This window comes from Anas acuta, chromosome 7 (genome assembly GCF_963932015.1).
Source record: "Anas acuta chromosome 7, bAnaAcu1.1, whole genome shotgun sequence".
Classification (NCBI taxonomy): domain Eukaryota; kingdom Metazoa; phylum Chordata; class Aves; order Anseriformes; family Anatidae; genus Anas; species Anas acuta.
Window position 1 is genome coordinate 13,011,326 of NC_088985.1, and position 18,941 is coordinate 13,030,266.

Below are 18,941 nucleotides of genomic sequence, written 5' to 3' on the forward strand. Positions count from 1 at the left end.
AAACAACACAACAACAACAAAAAAAACTGTGGTGAAAGCTATCAAAAATTCAATGCTTTCTAGGTGAAAGGAAACTTACAATTACAGAAATATGTGGGTTGAGGTGTTTGAGTGCAGCAGCCGACCCTGCCAGCAGGCCACAGTGGCCTCCTGCTGGGAAAATCACCGCGTCCAGCTTTGGCACCTGCTCATACATCTCCAGTCCCACAGTTCCCAGGCCCGACAGGTAGACAGCACTGTCCTCCCTGCAGGAAGGAAAGGCACATCTCAGCAGAACTCACAGTTGTCAACACAGTAATAGTTCAATCTGCTACTCTAAATATATCATTCAGCAGGAAAAATACATGAGAATAAATCACCAGCGCAATGAGGCCAGGAGGTGATGTGACAGGTCAGTGCCATCGAACAGACCATCACTTTGTAAAGTGTGACGTTACCTACTGGAAGAACACATTGTGCCACTGAGAAACTGAGCAGACCCTTTCTACAGCAGAGCAAAATCAAAAGGATAAAAAAAAATTGACAGCAAAAATCCTATGAAAAACAGAGGCACAAATCATGCAGTTACAGACAGGTCAGCAAACTTTTCAAGCTACCTGAATCACTTTGTTATCACCAATCATCTGGGCTTAACAGGAGTGCAAGTTTTCATGCAGGAGTGAATCCTGGGATTAATGCATAAAGTGCAACCAAGAAGAATTCATCGCACAGCCTGGCCCCGGGTAGGCCTGCCAAGTAGCCCTTACGCTGACGAGCACGTATTGTTGTTGTTAGTAATATCAGGGATTTACAGAGATAAGGAGAGAAAGCATTCTTCCATCATCATCACTTCCTTAAACTTCATAAATTTTGAATGTTGTGGTCAAAACGAAAAGCAAAGTCTCAAAAGGAGATCTTGTTCTCTTTATTTGTATGTGGAATTCAGTGTTCGTGATAAATGGGATTTTTTTTTTTATGAAATTCAAGCACTGCGTTCAACCTCACAAATACCAAACCGAGTGTTACAGAGCTCAGTCTTTCCACAGCCCAGAGCCAATATCTGATACTTGAACATTACTCTGGAAGACCTCATGGAAAGATAAGCAAGGGTTTTAGTTTTCCAAAATACTGGCAGAACACTTTCAGGCAAAGTTAAGTTAATGAGCAGAATATGGACAAACAGAGTCAGAAGACTGAAGAAAAGCCCACTGTACGGTTGCACGATTGTCTTGGGTCTATTTCTAAAAGCTGTTTTGGATTTTATGTACAAGTTAGCAATGCTATAAATGTATCATGATGTATGAATTAAAAATAAGAGACCTCTGTGTACCCATATGTTTCTGTTTTATTTATTTATTTATTTATTTATTTATATTTTCTGGCCAAACAATTATAGACCCAATGACTTCACTTGATTTATTTTACTGAGTACATTTTGGTACACAAGGAAGCCGTGCTCTTCTGTCACTGCTAAGACATGCTGAGGAGCACAGAATGCCTGCCAGGTGGAGACCAAGGCACTGCTGAGAAATTACATCGATCGAAAAACACAGCAAATTGCTCAGGGCAAGAGTCAGTTTAGCTACACAACAAAAGATGAGAGAATTGAACTTTCACTCCTGTACCAGAATTAAAGAAATTATAGTGGAATCGGTAAATGAACCCTTGAATTTATTGTCTTTATCAAGACACTGATGCAGCTCTCTCCTCCTCCGTGTACACAACAAAATATATCACTGGTCTCCTGATTTTATTTATTTTTTTTCTGGAGCCTTATTCACAAATAAGGTTCAGAATTTAGATTGCAGTTGCCCTACAATGCTTACATGGGAACTTGCAAAAACAAATGAAGGCCTGGGATATTCAATTTACAAGCAAAACTTTAACAACTAAAAACTGTGTCCAAAGGAGACTGCTCTGTGTATAAAGACTTAGTAGCAGTTTGAATAAAGGTTTCAGGTAATCATGTTTTTATTGCTAATATATTGTTAGAACACCAGTTCACCGATCAGTTTTCATCTCTTTATCATAAAACGAGTCACTTTATTTGCACCATCACTTATTACTCTTGCTCTGTGAAAACAAACAGTTCTCTCTTGATATTATATGCCATTGAAGGAAAAGCAAGGAAAAAGGACAGGTAAATTCAAAGATGGCACATTTCAATAAGCATTTTTGAGTCAGAGCTAGAAATCTGTCCCTTTGCCTTCTGAAATGTGCAACATACCAGCAACCAAAATGGGCTGTCAGGCTTCAGATTCACAATGAAATTTTGACTTGAGAGTTACCAGGTTCTGTTCCCCTGTTCTCCAAGCAAAGGGCTCAAAAGCTAACAGTTGCCCTTCTTGGATTGTTAGACTAACCAAATCACAAGTGAACTAGGATCAGGTCTGGCAAGTATTTGGACGAGGAGTCACATGAGAAAAAAATGGACTCTCAAGGAAGGAAGGTGTGTAATTCATTCTGTAGCACCTCATTTTATACCTCTCTGACTCAGAAATCAATTATTCTCCAGTCATCCCAGAGGTACTCTATAATTTATTGACAATCTTCATACTACATTTATAATGACGTCCTGAACATCTGTAGTTACTGGAAATCCTACATTACCTGAGCAGCAATTATGTAGACTTCATGAGCGAATTCCAACTTGGAAAATCACATTTCCTTTCTGGCATTTCACAGGAAGATGCAACAGGATAAAAAATTTCCCTCCCCTAATTGGATACTTCCATGCTAGTTTTCATAACAGAGTATTTTAATTGCAATCAAGAAAAGAGAAGAACTGACACTGACACACCCAACTACAGGATACTACATGCACAGGTAAAAACAAAGACAGTCATGAAATGCCTGCTTCAGAAAGGAGAGAATAAACTGTTGGTTAAGGAGATCCAGAGATCCCATGAAGCCACCTTTCTCCATCTGAGCAACACTGCAACCTGTGCAACTAATAAATAAGCTTCATCTCTTGGATTTCATATGTGCTACCCTAGAAGATGACAGATGTCTGGACAGCTTCAATTGTTTTCACCATTCAGTATTTATTTTTATTTTTTATCCTATATTCAGTGAGGAATAAATACAGAAATAAACTCATGAACATGCATTGTATGGGAATGCTTTTCATATCTGGAAAAGCATTACTGTGATTTTCTAGGGATCAAAGGATCAAATTGCTGGGGGTTCTAGGCAAACTAGAATTAAAATGAAATAAATTCCATTTCAGAAGTTCCATTCTAAAGCACGGGAGAAAGGCTGATCTTTTACAGACAGCTTTCGCAAGTGGTAATGAATGCGTGGCAGGTACATTGAAGAAGACTAGCTACCCGTACATGCACACATCTCTCTGGAAAAGTGCTCCCAGTCTATATCTAACAAAACATGTTTAAGGCATCCTGTTATGAAAAGGCCCGCAACTGTACTAGTTTTGCTATTTTTTTTTCATCAGCATGTGAAAAAACTAATCTATTGAGAGATAGGTTGTAATTAAACATAGTAATACACTGAATAACTGTTTTGTTTTAACTTGAAATACAATAAATCATAATACATAGACATCATTAATGATAATTTCATTTAGAATTCATCAATGGTAGATGCAGAAATCCTTTGCACACATTGTTCATGGAATTCCATGAAGTTAGAGAATATCTACTTTACATAACATAAATAAATTTGTTGGGGAGGAGACAAAGATTAAACATGAAATTACAATACTGCAATTTAGTTCTTATGTGTAAATGTGACAGCTGATGCAAGCCAGCTGGGAGTTAACACACTGATTGAAAAACATCTGACAGAAATTTGGAAATCATAAGATTATGTAAAGCTATGGTTTTCAAAAAGAGCGTGCATGGGTTTAAAATTCAGTGGGATCTAAGGCACCTTGTTCCCTTGTGTTTCTTTGAAAGTCTCAGTCTGAGAAAAGGCTGTGCCCATGGGGGTGGACAAGGCACACCAACCAGCCCTGTGGGTTAGCTGTTGGCAGAGCAGACAATCCAATCATAAAGTACAGGTTTTAATATTAGTTTCCTAATAAACCAGCTGAGAAGGAAGGAAAGACTTTCTTCATCTTGTTCATTCTGAGATCCTCTTTCCAAGCAATATTACTCATTATTACTGTGTTTACTGCAGCAGTGTCTAAGGGGAATAGGCACTCACTGCAGTAGGCGCCATACAAATGCCCAGTGGTGTGTTGGTACAGAGGCAGCAATGGGCAGGTACAGCAGGAGTGTAAGATTCCAACTCAGTGCATCATCAGAGGGACTGCCAGCTATGTCATGTTAATGAGTCAACCCTCTGCCCCCTTGGTGATCTTACTTAAAAAAAAACATAAAGGGAAAGGAACCACAGAATAGACTGTAGAGAGAAAAAGGAAAAGGGGAAATTAGATCAGTTCTAAATAATTTCCCTACCTTATCTTGTTCTAAATATGCTTTTACTAGAGCTGGTTTGTTTCATGACCTCAGATAGCTTGAATACTTAAATTTATAATCATTCATAGCTCCTTATGTGTGTACTAGCCTTCTAATCAGCTTCTTTCATGCCAGAAACACAGTTTTATCAGTTACATGAGATACGCGAATACCTTTGCAGCACTAACCTCTTGCTCTGCCCTACACCATCAAATCTTTTTCAGTAAAGGTTAATTTTCACCTACCTTTCTCCTCACAGAGAGACCAAAAAAGAATGCAAGCCTAAATGCACGCTGACAGGTTTCATAAAGATTTAACATATATCCACCGTCATACCAGGCCCTGAAGTTCCTAATCAGGACGTTTACCTGGAAAAGGGTATTTCATTTTGGATTCCATCCCAAACTGCTATGGAAAGGTTCACTATTTGTATCTGATTTGTACCTATAACTGTCCATCCCCCAGGTAAGAGGAATCTTTTGATGATGTGTGATCAAATTTTAAGTTTGAGACAATTAATGCCAGTAACTGTTTTTGCAGTGCTGGGCAAGTTTCTGAATAATGATAATCTTTTTAAACAATCTTGACTTTTTACTTACTCCTCGAGGTAGAGGTAACCATTCTCCTGTGCCAGCCGTCTTGCATGCATCTGGGAATCCTTAGCTGTAGTGCCATATGATATAACCATGGCACCATACTCACGGCACATCTTCACTCTGGCTGGGGAAGTGCTGGTTGACATAATGACAAACACTGGGATACGAAGCTCTGAGGCGTGGTAAGCAACAGCCATGGAAAAGTTACCATCTGAAGCCACTATCACCCCCTTTCTTTGCTGATCCTAAAAAACAGGATTGTTTATTGCACATTATGCAGTGTCACAAACTTGTCCCATATCATCCTTAACCAATCTAATGGTCCTATTTCTTTCTATTAGGAAGCCTTCTTTTCCTTTACTGTTTGATCAGGTTACAGTATTATGATACAGTATACATACGTACAGAGCTACAATCCCTGTATTCCCTGAATTCAATTATTTTTCCACTGGAATTAGCTGCAAAGATTCAGCTGATCCCAGAAGAGTCAACATCCGTCCCCTCAGAGCCGGTACCCATTCCCTCTTCCTTGCCAGTGGGAAATTACTTTGTATCAGGTTTCCCTTTAACAAAATGATTTATTTATATTATTGCAAAGTGCAGAAATAACCACTGTTTTGGGGCTGCTGTGTCATGCCAACTATTATTGCTACAGAGATTAATTAGCCTCCTACAACAAAAGATAAACAGCTATTCATGCAATGGTACTGAAATTCATGACAAAAATCAATCTGTGATCTTGATAGTTCTCATCACCCATTGTAACTCGATTTCATCATCACTTCAAGTTTGGTGGTTTCAGCATGTCAGAACATATACACATACAAGCACTTCCATCTAAGTGTCACTTTTAAACAGTGAAGTTTACATTTAAAAGTTTTTTTTTTTCTCCCCCCCCCCCCAAATATTTTAAGCATTTCACCAGTGGATTAGCCATGCACAAAGAAGAAAAATATTTTACATTCAGATATTTGCAGATCTATGTTATTCAGGGCAACAGTTCAAAAGGCAAGAAACACTCTGGTTCTATGGACACTGTAGTTCAAAACAATTCTGCTCTATTTCTGTCAAGCCAAACTGATTCTTTTTACTTTCACATACTGGCACTTTGTTATACCTGAGGCAATGATGTCAGAAGATAAAGCACACCTCGCTCCTTCACAGATCCTGTGTACTGGAGGAACTCTTTCTTTAGGTAGATATCCACTCCATACTGCTTGGATAGCCTGGAGTACTGGAATATAGAAACATTATTATGGTAATAAACCGAAAACTAAGAAAAACCTTGCAGACTCCATCAGCTCCCTGTTGAAAGAGGCATGACTGCTATGTGTGACCTCCAAAAAGGAAAGTTACATATTCAGTTTCTTTGGAAATACATGACAGCGTGCTGTTACCTACCAGATTCCTGTGGTTTATGGAAGTAATTTTAAAACTTGAAACGGTGAAATATGTACAGCATGGGACTTCTGAAAATAACATTGGTTTTGATCTTGATCAAATACAGGTACAAAGATAAGTACTTTCACGAGAGACGGATTAAAAGAGAGCTTGACAACATATTCAATATTTCTATCAAAAAGTGTCATGCATGTTACGTAATGTATCGGATATGTGCAATATTTGCAATCTGATATGTACTAGCAATATGTGTCAGATTGCGGGACTTTCAAAGAGTTAAAAATTTCTATAAACTAAACATATCTGAAATGGATACTTGCTTTAAGGTATGCAATTAAATTAAATACTTCAGATGAGTGTTTTCAGGCTTTTTAGTGCATTTGGAAACATTTATTTACTTCCTCACCCATAGGTGGGGCCAGATTCTCTATTTTGCTTCTCCTGCATTAGGAGCTACACCACTCATCATAGGATCGTAGAATATCCTGAGTTGGAAGGGACCCACAAGGATCATCAAGGCTAACTCGTGGCATCACACAGGTCAATGCTTGCTGCTCTCTTTGGAAATCTGGCTGCAGAACTGAAAGAATGGAAAGTGCTTAGGAAACTAAGAGAAAAACTGTTTCTATCCTAAACAGCCTGAACTACGGAGAATGCCTAAACAAAACAGAAGAGTGCTGGACAGGAAATGCTGCCTTACTGGGTCTTCATATACCTCACTAGTTTTATCATATCAGTTTTTGTAGAGCATCTTGGATTCTAGAGTGAATGTTAAGAAACAAGGTTTAAAAAGATGAATCCTGTGATTTTGTAAAATTGCTAAGTCTCCTACATTTTAAGATATGCATTAATTAGTCACAGAAGTGGTGTACTTCACATGTATCTTTTTTTTAATTTTAATTTTGATATTCAACATTTATGTGTTTTTTTTTGTTTGTTTGTTTTGTTTTGTTTTTTTTAATATTATCTTTTTCTTCTTCCTTTAACTGGGGCTTATTTTTGTGGCCTAACTACAACAATTACTTCTAACAAAGGAGGTGTCAGTGCTATTTCCAGCAGTACTGACCTGATGTATGACCTCGTAAGAGTCATTGAACCATCCTGTAACTTTTCCTTTTTGTCACTTTGGTCTTATCTAGGGACTACAGATGCTGTGTCTAAGGTACAACACAGAGCAGCATCCATTCTACATCCATAAAACTAACACAGAACAAACAACCTTTTAAGTTCCTATACCAGCGACCAAATTGAGCGCCCAATTTAATGCTCAGTCCTTGCTTCCCTTTACCTACTACCTCCACAACCTCTATGACCATCATACATCATGTCATGCCTCAGCTTCAGGCAAACTGCTGCATAAAGATCCAGAAGGATGCTTCATCCATGGTCTTACCTGCAGATTGGGAATCTCTCTGCAAAGTTTTTGCTTATTAATTAACTGAACAGTTTTTAGCTATACTTTCTTTTGATTAAAAAAAAAAAAAAAAAGTCCCTGAGGGTGGTTCTTACCTCCCACTGATGAGGATTTCATGTAAAGGTTATCTGTGTTTTTGACACTACTGTGTGCTTTCAATACCTTCCTTTTGAATCAAGTCGTGAAACAGATACTAATGACTTTTCCATGAAGATTACTTGGACTAGCAACAGCCATAGGCTATTTTAACACTAAAAAAAAAAAAAAGGGTGTAGACTTTACACTATTCTGATCATCCTAAACACAGTTCATAAAAAGAGACTGAAGAAAGTTGGCCTGTTTAGCTTGGCACAGCAAATGCAGAGAGGGAATACAACTGTGCTGCATAAATCTGCCAGCAATGCCCAAGAGAAAAAGAGCTATTTAAGTTAAGGGGCAAAGCTGCCTGAGAATAAATACTGTGAAATGGCCAAATAGAGCTTAACTAGTTGTGAGCAGGAACACTACCAGTTTATGAAAAGTTTCCTGTTACACATGTGCCTGCAGGAGCAGAACATGGAATCTGTGGCTCACCTTTTCCCACACTAGGATGTGTTGGTTCACTTTCAGAGCAGAAACCACACTTTGGGAGCTTAGGGAATGGGGCTGAGATACAGACTGTACTGTGAGCTGCTGGTCAGATCCATCTGAGCTGAGAGTGTGAATGATCCCACAATAACCCATGTGGCCAAGGCTATCCTTATTCAGGGAACTCTGAGCCAAAAAAAGCAACACTGCAAGTAATTATGGTATCTCTAGATCAGCAGGCACCATCTGGGAACCAGCAGAACTGCTGTGCATTGCAGACTCAACCAATTTGCTCCAAGGTCCTTTCCCTGTGCAGGCCAGAAAGACAATCAGCAGCCAGTGAGGCTGGCAATGTGCCCGTGGGGGTCAGTGACAAGGAGACCTTCCTCCAGAGAGAGATCTGGGGCTGCTCCTCTGAACCACCGTTTGACAAAGACTTTCTCTTACCCACTACAGAGAAAAGAGGAGATTAGCCACAGAGGGCCTACAATCACCTTCCTGAAGAGTTCCCAACAGCAGAAATACACCATGAATTAAATAGCTAAGTCACTGCACTTCTATATGCTTTAACAAATGTTTTTACATATGCAATGAGAATGTCACCATCATTTTTATACCTAGACTGACCAATAAGGGTGTGCATGTATCTCAATATCATTGCTTTGTTGAAGAGGCATGTGGCAGAACCACCTTGTTACAGAACAGATTCATCCTTGCCAGGTTTCCCAGGCTAAGAAGGAAAATCTGATCCTTCAAACTTCCCACATATGTGGGCTACTTCCAAACAAGACCCTCTCATCTGACTGCTTTTGCAACAGCGGTAGTCAATGGTCTCCAGCTCAGATTCTTTGTAGCAAGTGTTTTTTAATACCACAGTGCATTAAGTCTATGCCTAATGTGGTTTATCCTTTGTTTACAGGTCACTGCAATCTTTGAGGATTTAGGTTAATGTAAACAGGTAGGAAGAAAATGATTATTGACAGTTCACAACAACTAATACGAATGTGAGTCATTCTACACAGATCTATCTGCTGCAGATAATGCATACTCTTCTTTCATTTCTGACCAATTTTTATGAGAGAGTATTCAAAGCCATAAGAATTCCCTACCATGCAGGGTGTTTTCTGAACACCGCTCTGGATTTTGAAAGCTGCTGCACTTATGTCTTCGAATCGAATCAGCTTGTTGTGGCTTGACTGGCTGGTCCTGGTGCTTGACTGAGGAATGAGGGAAAGGGCATCCCCAAGTAACTCCTCATTACGGCTGACTATCTTCATTTCCCAGGTCTTCACATCCCCATTGAGGTAATCCTCTTCAACAAAATCTTTCAGTCTTTCAGGGTTGATAGAGGGTGGCCTCTGCCTAATGTGGCCATTTCTTACTGGCCCATCCTTACAACGGTGAAGATCACAAATTGCCGGGGCATCTTGTTTGTTGATTTTATTGTCATCCCTGAAAACAAATAAAATAATTTTGTTAGGAAAGCTTGGATGATTAAAGGCTTCACATTTAACATTTAAGTTGCTCTTAAATAAGTTACACATCTAAGTTGCTCTTCACAAGCCTCAGATGAGCAGACTAAATTATTAAAGTCTTATTACCTATCTTGCAGGTAGATGGAAAGATACTGTAACCAGCCAGCTTTTACAAATGTCACAGGTAACCTGCAATGTAGACAAACTCAAAGACTGCCGTAACCAAATAAATAGGGAAGATACAATTCTTGCTGTCTGGGCAGGCAGACCTGCTTAAGTGCTTGGTCTCAGCTGGTGTTGGTCCTACTTCAGTGTTGCAGGAATTCTGAAATGTGAAAACGTGTTTGCTGTATGCAGTTCTAGGTTTTCCATGAAGTCACTGCTACGGACCATTCCCTAACACTTAATAGCAATAACGTGATTGCATTGCAAACAAAAGGTCTGCTTCTCTTCTCGTGCCTACTTGTTGCACATACTCTTGTCAACTGCCTTGTGATGGGAAAGAAATCACTCTGATAAGACACAGCAACTATATCTTACTATGAGCGAAAAGACTAGGACTCCTGATCTGTGACCTAACACTTCATAGATAAAAGCACCTCCAGATAATAAAACACTGTGACGCCACACAAACCTCTTTCCCCAAGGAACCTTAGAGACAGAACCTTTTGCTACAAAGCCTTGCACTAGTCCTACCTTAGGCTGTCTTACTCTATGGTCTACAGTACTCAGGAGTTCACAGAGGATAAGACAGGATTTTGCAGCCCTGCTAACAAATAAAATCAAAACTTCCAGAAATTCTCAGAATTTGGCGAGTTACAAGGAGGAAACAAAGCATTAAGCAGAAGACCAGAGATTTGGAAAATAGCTGATACCTAGTCTGGTCCACGGCTACAACTACACAGATGGTACAGTCTCTCTACACAAAGTGCTCAGTAGTAACATATTTAGAAGAAACAGTTTTCTAAAAATAAGCATGTTAAATTATTATCTGAGATTTCAGCATCATCCCTGGAAAAAACTATTTACCAGTTTTTCAAAATAATTTGGATTTAAGCTATGCAGTTTTTCATCAGCAGGGCTGGTTGAAACAAATACTATCCTAATTTTAGAGCAGTGATCTCTGCAATGTGTATGGTAATCATTTTCAAAATTAATTTTAAAAACATTTAGAAACAGCTGTTTTTTAAGCAATTGCTTCCCTTTTGACAGTGGCATCCATTTTCTTTGTGGTCCCATAATCTATGCCAGCAGCTCTGCTTCCTATTATACTCCCAGTTGTCCCACTGAGGATCTCACATAACAATGTAGGCAGCATAAGAGGTTTTATTGTTTAAATCAAGTACTATACTTAAAAAAAAAAAAAAAAAAAAAAAAACAACAACAACAACAAAAAAAGACAGTTTTAGTGGCAATTTCTTCTCTCTCCAAAATTCCTGAGTTCAAATGTGCGCTTGCAGCCCAGAAAGCCACCCGCACCCTGGCTGCACGAAAGGCAGCGTGAGCAGCAGGGTGAGGGAGGGGACTTTTACCTTCTGCTCTGCTCTCGGAAGACCCCACCTGGAGCCTGGTTTCAGCTCTGGGCCCACAGCACAAGAAGGTCAGGGATGTATTAGAACGAGTCCATAGGAGGGCCACAAAGACCTTACAGTGGCCTTCCAGTGCCTAAAGGGAGCCTACAGGAAAGCTGGGGAGGGACTCTGGCAGGGAGTGTAGTGATAGTTTATTGAGTGGATCTATTCTACAATTTTCTGCATTTCTGCTCCTTTGGGGTTAGAGGATTGGAACGTTTCCTAAGGATGTTAAACTTCCACTGTCAGTTCTCACGCATATTAGTGATCTTAATGCAAATACGGGAATCAGATCAAACTGTCTCCCTGTGAACTTGTTATGGCACAGCCCATGGCTCTGGGAACCAAACGGGGCCATTGCATAAACAACAGCTATCATGACCTAAGAGGCCTCAGCTCTGGTAGGAGTTCACACACACACACGTCCCCCCGCAAACAAATGAATTGTTTTCTAAATCACATTAGCCCATGGCCTCTCAGAAGAGAAGAGCATATACAACTTATCTCTAATCATGTAAAATGTTTAGCAAGCATTGGCAAATAATGGTATTTCTTATACCAGTTGTATATAGAGAGTGATATATATATATATAAAAATATATGTGGATCAAAAACTTGTGATTTTTCTAGATGATTTTTTTTTATGACTTGTATTTGAGACAAGAGATAAACTCCCATTTTTTCCCGGTTTCTTTTGTAATCAAAAACTGTAAAAATAAACAAATAAAAACAAATCCAGGCAAATATGACTACAAAAACTCCACCAATGAACCAGTAAAGTACAGAAATTAGAAATTACAGGGCAACACCACACTAATCTAGTGCCATACAATACTTTACCAGCAAATACAAAGACCAGATTTGGATGCTGATTCTGGGCCCTAATCTAGGATTTTTATTTTTATTTTTTTTTAATTTTTTCACAGAACAAAGGAGGTTTTTTGCATCATTACTCTCATGAGCAGTGAATATTTGTGAAGGTCCCTAATGGAGACAACACCTTATAGCCATAACAAAAAAAAAAAAAGTCAAACATAAAAAGCGTTTAGTCTTTTCAAGCATGATACAGGTTTCAAACAGATTTGAAACATTAACATCTCAGCATTTAATATGGAAACTATCATCCATTTGTATCTGAAAGGTCAGCAGCCTCATTTCCAAAGGAATATCATCATGCTTTTGTATATGCTGTTTTCTTCAGATGAATTTTTATTCTCCGTCTATGCATATACTTTTCAGTTACACCAGTGAATGACATTTTTCCCTATTGAACCCACCTGGGTGAATACACAAGCTTTCAAACTTACAAGGTAAATAGTGGTTTTAGGTTTGATAATCCATCACAAACAGGCCAGTAATAACCCTCCTGAGTTAGATGTGTTTCTCTCCTCTTCATATGTTTCGCAGATACTTCAGTGCACAGATTAACCTAATATGAATTTCTTTTACAGGAACGGTCAATGCAGGCAGTGGGGCATGCAAATGCTCACAAAACAAACAAACAATGTGAGTCTGCATGCACAGTAACAAAATATGGCATCTTTTCTAGTGATCATGCCTACAAGACAAAAAGGTTGAGCCAATATAAATACAAACTTAGAGTTATAAAACGTTGTCACTTTCAAATGAATTGCTCATTCCTTTTTTGGAATTCGTTTAGGAAAGTTTTCATGAGGAAGTCTGATATTTCCAGCATAAAACAAATATCTAGCTGGCAAGTTTTGTTACATGTTATAAATCACGCCATTTTACCTTTGAAGTGATTAGTAAAAGCAAACATGGAAAAAATAGTTTATAAACCTACTTTTTCAAGAACAGCTGCTCAGCATAACTGAAAAAAAAAAAAAAAAAAAAAGAGAGAGAGAGAAGATCTGTATACAGACATTCCATGAATAATTAAAGAACTGGAAGAAGTATCATATTTAACAAAAGATAACTTTAAATATTTTGAAGTCTCAAAGACAGTGTGTGCTGAAATGCACTATTAGGATGACAAAACAATTCAGAATAAACAATTCTGTTTCTAGACTGTTTACTTGAATATACTGATATTTTTCAAGTCAAATATCATTGGGAAAACAAGTCTGTAAAAACAGCAATATTAATAGAACAATCATTTATTAAAACCAACAAAAATAACTCTAGGAAAAATCAAACAGTGATAGCACATGCTATACCTACACACCACAACTGTTGTCCTTTTTACAGGGAGAAATAAATGCCTATGCAGTTATCCTGCAATAACGGGATGCTTGCATGTCCCAGTCAGATGAAGCTCATGCAGAATGGCTTCCTCAGGTTCCTTGTGGAAACAGATTTAATAGATTAAACTGATAAAGTGGATCTCTTCAGCTTCCAGAACTGAAGGAGCAAAAAATCAAAGTCACAGATGTCCAGAAAACAGTGATCAGAGAATGATCACTGTTTCTCCAAGCATAAATTTTAGGGGGATATCGTATGAAATTATCAGACAAAAATTAAAAGAAAACCTTTTCTTACTGAAAATAATTAGTTCACACAACTCATTGCCATGGGATGCTATCAAGGGCAATCATACAAATGGCTTCCTAAAAATGCTGTGCAGCTCTGTGGAGTTAGGTCTAACAGTGACCATTAAATACATCGTACAAGGAGCAATTCTTGATTCAGGAAGACCCCAAGCACTTGCTTGGCAGACTTCACAAGAGAATATGAGAGAAAGCACTTTTCTTGCGTAGCTTATATTTTTCTCCAAGCTTCTGTTACTGGCCACCGCTACAGAAAAGATAAAGAGGTGGTTGTCCCTTTGCTCTGACAATATGTTGCTGTTCCTACAGCATTTTGATTTGTTGGCATACTTAGAGCCAGCATTGGGCCTGTTTGGCAAAATAAGTCCTAACAACTCATTTCAAGGCAGAAGAAAGGCTGAAAACTCAGCATTTCTTCATCATTTCCACAGCAGTTTTTATCATCTGCATTCACAATGATGCACAGTCACCTTGAAGAGGGTTCTGAAGCAGAAGTTCTGTATTGTACTTGAGCACCCTTAAAGCTCTATGCCATGATGAGAAATTCAAACCTCAATACTTCAGCTGGAATGATCAGTGGCATAGTGCAAACTAGTGGCTAGTGGTAAGCCTGAATACCACTTCAAATCATACCAGTGAATTAGGACTGGCATGTAATTAACAGCAGCACGTGCGCATACATGCATATGCATGGATTTTTTGTTTCTTTTTTTTTTTCTTTTTTGGGGGGCGGGCGGGGGTGGGGGGAGGCCTTTCCTAAGCACATACCGAAATGCTGCCATCACCTTCAAGCTCTCTGAACACCAACTTGTAGCTCACTGAGCAATAGGCACTGGTGAGATAAAGCTTTAGACGTACTTGTCATCTGCTTTGTGAATAAATGGACTCAGATCTTATGCCTGCAAGTTCCGAGTACTTCTTACAGGAAAAACAGACCCCCCCTTTGAAGTCACTTCTGCCTCGTTCACGGAATGTTGAGCAGAGATGGGTCATGGACTGGTTGGGGAGTAGCCAGCTGCAGGCACCAGGCAGTCTGCTTGGCTTCTGACAGAGATGCAGCTGTGACGGCACCTCCTCTCAAAGGAGTGAGAAAAAAGTAATCCCAGGAGAGGACAGAGAGAGCCCTTTCCCTCATCGACATCTCTCTTTTATCCAGGACCTTCTCAGCTCCATTAATCCTTCTTATTCCATGTCCCCAACCTCTTTCTCCTCTGCTCCTTCCAGATGCTGGAGCATTCCACACCCTTCTGGAACCCTCCTGGTTTATCGCAATCCTTTTTCCTGATAGCTCCTGAACCTTCCTGTTCCATCCCAGCTCATTTTGGCAATGTAAATCCCTGAGAGCTCTCCCGTGTTTGTGAAATCCTCGCTGGCTGCTTTCATTTTGTTTTTCCCCAAGCACACCCAAACGCTGCAATAGCAGTGATTCTTACAAGTATCTCAGCAGCTTGTGCAAGTTGATCTTTATGAAAGAGAAATTATAGAAAAATGAAGGCTTGCTTTAGATACCCAATCCCATGCAAAGGTTCCTAAATCACACAGGAATCAATAATATCCTTCCTTAAACAGAAATACAAGTCAGTAAATATTAGCTTACCTTTGATAAGAATGAATCGATAGAATCTGGGGCACAGACAGATAGTGATTTGCCTAAGACTCCCACAGGAAGTTCATAGCAAGGCTACTTATTAGAGTGTCTTAAAGATGAAGAGATCATGGCTTAGTTAGCAGCCTGTATGACACTAGTGCTAGAGGATGTAAGCACCTGTGACCATCCACCACAAACAGGTACAAAATAACCAAGCCTTGGGACCGAGCCCACAGCAGGCACCTATAACTCTACTCAGCCTGTGCAGCACGGTCCCACAAAACTGCGTGTTGCTACACCAGCAGTGAGAGCAGAGAGCCCAGGCTCATGCAGGAAACAACCAAGCTGCATTATCACTTCTGAAAAAAATGTATCTTTAGCTTCAGTAATTCACATTGACCACAGCCTGAGCCCAACACTGTATCTGCCTTCATCTCTGGTTATAACCCATCGCTAGTCTTCTGTACGTGCTACTGAAATGTCATTGCTTGCTACTAGCAATAGCAACGAGGTGTCAGCTGCTAAAGAGATAACAGGAGAAAATCTGAAAGCAAGGGGAACTCAAAAGGTCACCCTTCTTGGTTACCTCTGCTTCAACACCTTCCAAGTGTCCCTCAAACTGACGAATTCCTCTAAGTGCTTCTTAAAGATTCACATTGTGAATGTCAAACAGTCAGTATAAAGCACTGCACACAGCTTAGCAGTTAAAACAGAACTCTTACAGAAGTTAAACTATTTTCCTCTTTAAATTAAATCTTCTCTGAATTTAGAGGTTCTCTTGGGATCAACACATCCCATAATTCACCTATAATACAGAGTGAGTAACATAACCCAAATGAGAGGAAAGGCCAGTCCTGTGATTAAAGGACTGACCCAAGTTTCTCAGTTCACTGCAGCTATGTGTGACCTTGGGCAAGACATTTTTTCAGTGCCTAACTGAGAACGTTTCCTCCCCCTTGATCTTCTTTTTCTCCCTCAAGCTGCCCGTTCCACGGGAGTTCATGTTTATTCAGCGGACACTGAGCCTGCTTGAAATAAACTGTTTTAAATACTACAAATATATGCAACTACAGATGTACACAAAGCAGGAGATGGTAATTGCACCTTGTTTATCCAACATCAGGCAATACCAGCTTCTGATCTTGCTAAGAATGGTCAGAAAAAAAAATAGGGGACCAAAACAGATACTGAAATGGCTTCGAGTGAGGTTGTGCCAACACAGCTATGTCACGGGTGCACACACACTCTGGGCAGTGCAATACAGGGGCTCTAGATGTCTCCTAAATTGTCTCTGCACCATCCATGCCTGAGCACAGTAAATCAAGCAGACTACATGCACTAGAACAAAGATAACTGCAGAACACCTGCAATAGCAGAACGCAATACTGGCTGTCCCATGGTAGATGTTCAGCAGTCCATTGGCCTGACTAGGCTTATTCTAAGACAGCACTCATGAAGTAAAAAAGCTGAACATTGGCTTAAAGTACTCACAGCTCCACTGCTTCCAGTGGATGACTCCAGAATCAACTCATAGTCACAGAGCCTTGAGAGACATTGGAAAATTATGAACAATTTCCTTATTTTTTTTTTAAATAATAAAGTAAGGAAAAGTAAAAAGAAAGCATTACCTATACAGCATAGCGAATAAATAAACAACGAGGTGAAGCAAAACTCCAACTACGACACCATAAGGAGGCAGGAGGGGTCCAGGGGATGTCATGTCCATAGGCCTGGCCCTGGGTGGACCCCGAGGGTTGACCATGGCCCCTAAAGGGGAGGAAGGAGCGCTCTAGTTCTAAGTCAGACAGCAATATTCTCCAACCTTTGCCAGAAAGGATCGTATTCTTCATCTTCTCTGGAGCGGTCCCTGGGAGTTCTGTTTTTTAACACCCTGGAGTAGATAAACTGTGCCGCAAAATTCATTGTAATTCCTGGTGCAAAGGAAAGCTGTGAGGCTGCGGGCAGTGGACACACTTGCCTGTGAGAAGTGCCAGCCCTGCACTGCCAGGATGGGGAAGAGCAGGCGACTTGCTGTAAGCAGCTCTCCAACGCTCCTGGGGGAGGGGAACGACTTTGAGAGACGGCTGCTGCTATTTAAAGAGATTATTTCAGAGGCCAACCTGCCCTTGTCAATTTGAGTCAGGGCCTGGATTATGCTTGGGTGACGTTCTGTTAGCAGGACACATGAAGCTTTACTTACTTACTGCTTAGCTGTGGAGCATGATCGGGGCTCATTGCAGGGCCCATGATCTAACAGCATGCACTGGGGAGACAGAAGTAGCAAGGAAGGGCCAACTTCTTTCTGTGGTGTTTCAGCCAGGTGCAAGGATCTGTTAGGGCAGCACCTGGGGACACAGGCCTTCATGATTTCGTAACCAAAAGACTGGTTCCTCTATTTGGGCCTTCTCTCGGCAAAGTTGTAGCAGAGGAGAGAGATTTGCAGATCATACAGATGGACAGAAAAGATCATGTAGGGAAACAACTGCAGTAACAGTTAAAGAAAGACAGCATCAAAGCTCTCTCTTCATTGCCCCGAGGGGCCATGAAAGATTTCCAGCCACACGATGGCTGTGTGGTGGGATGGGATTGGGGTCCTTCTGTGGTTCTCCTCTTCTGGAACGCAGCCCTGACGGAGCGCAGGCTCCCAGCTGCTCAGGGACTGGCCAGGTGTCCCTCCCCAGCGGTCCCTCCGTGCCTGCTCTGGTTTCTACCAACAGTGTACGTAGGTTTAACCTCCAACACGGAGAACAGGCACAGGGTGATCTAACCCAAGCTGTGACCTAACCCTCTCCGCAGAGTACCCTGACTAATAATAAACTGTTTCACACACAAGAGTCAGAATAAATGACTAAATAGTCTTCTGGGAACTGTAGGAAGTGGAGCCAGGTTGTTGGAGACTTCCCTGCATAGGTGTGGCAGGCAGGTCCTTACTCCATGGACATCAATGCAGATGAAACTCTAGATTCACCACTTTTTCCTGTCTCTCCCACCCCAAATCCCTTCGTCATTCCAGACAGTGGATGTGCAGACCGTGGGTGCTGCATGTACTAAGCATGGCTGCAACCCAGCAGCATGCTACTGCCAGAAGCCGAGACAAAAAGGCAGTGAGATGCTGCCAGCACTTGCAGCTCTAAGTGAGAGTTAATTTCAGTACAGCTTAACTGGTGAAGCAAAGAGAGAAGGTGGGTGGAGTTATTACTTTGCTCATAACACATCTGAAGTGCAATGGTGGACAGGCAAGGGGACGTAAAACAGTAAAAATTGTACGCTTAGCTTTCGGATGCCTAGGAGCCCAGACTAATGTGTTGGATTCCTAAGCTCTCCTTGCAGCAAACTGTGCAGATGAAACACAGACTTTGATGACACTGAGTAGGGAGTCACCTAAAAATCTGTCTACATGCAATAGAGAAACATTAACATCTGGG

The 18,941-nt window shown here is 40.4% G+C and overlaps 1 protein-coding gene across 2 annotated transcripts in view; it reads right to left on the minus strand.

Moving 5' to 3' along the window:
- Positions 1–17,563, minus strand: part of LOC137859456 (L-threonine ammonia-lyase-like) — a 29,161-nt gene extending 11,598 nt beyond the window's left edge. Inside the window, exons 1-6 of one of the 2 annotated variants that reach the window (XM_068688525.1) lie at positions 17,339–17,563; positions 13,226–13,252; positions 9,485–9,827; positions 6,111–6,227; positions 4,997–5,238; positions 80–245 (exon numbers count right to left, since the gene is read on the minus strand). In XM_068688525.1, the coding sequence (XP_068544626.1) occupies positions 80–245; positions 4,997–5,238; positions 6,111–6,227; positions 9,485–9,827; positions 13,226–13,252; positions 17,339–17,439 (996 nt within the window). In that variant the 5' untranslated portion in view covers positions 17,440–17,563. Of the gene's footprint in view, positions 1–79; positions 246–4,996; positions 5,239–6,110; positions 6,228–9,484; positions 9,828–13,225; positions 13,253–17,144 lie in introns of both variants that reach the window. The other variant, XM_068688524.1, reaches the window with a different exon arrangement.
- Between the last annotated feature and the right edge of the window lie 1,378 nt (positions 17,564–18,941).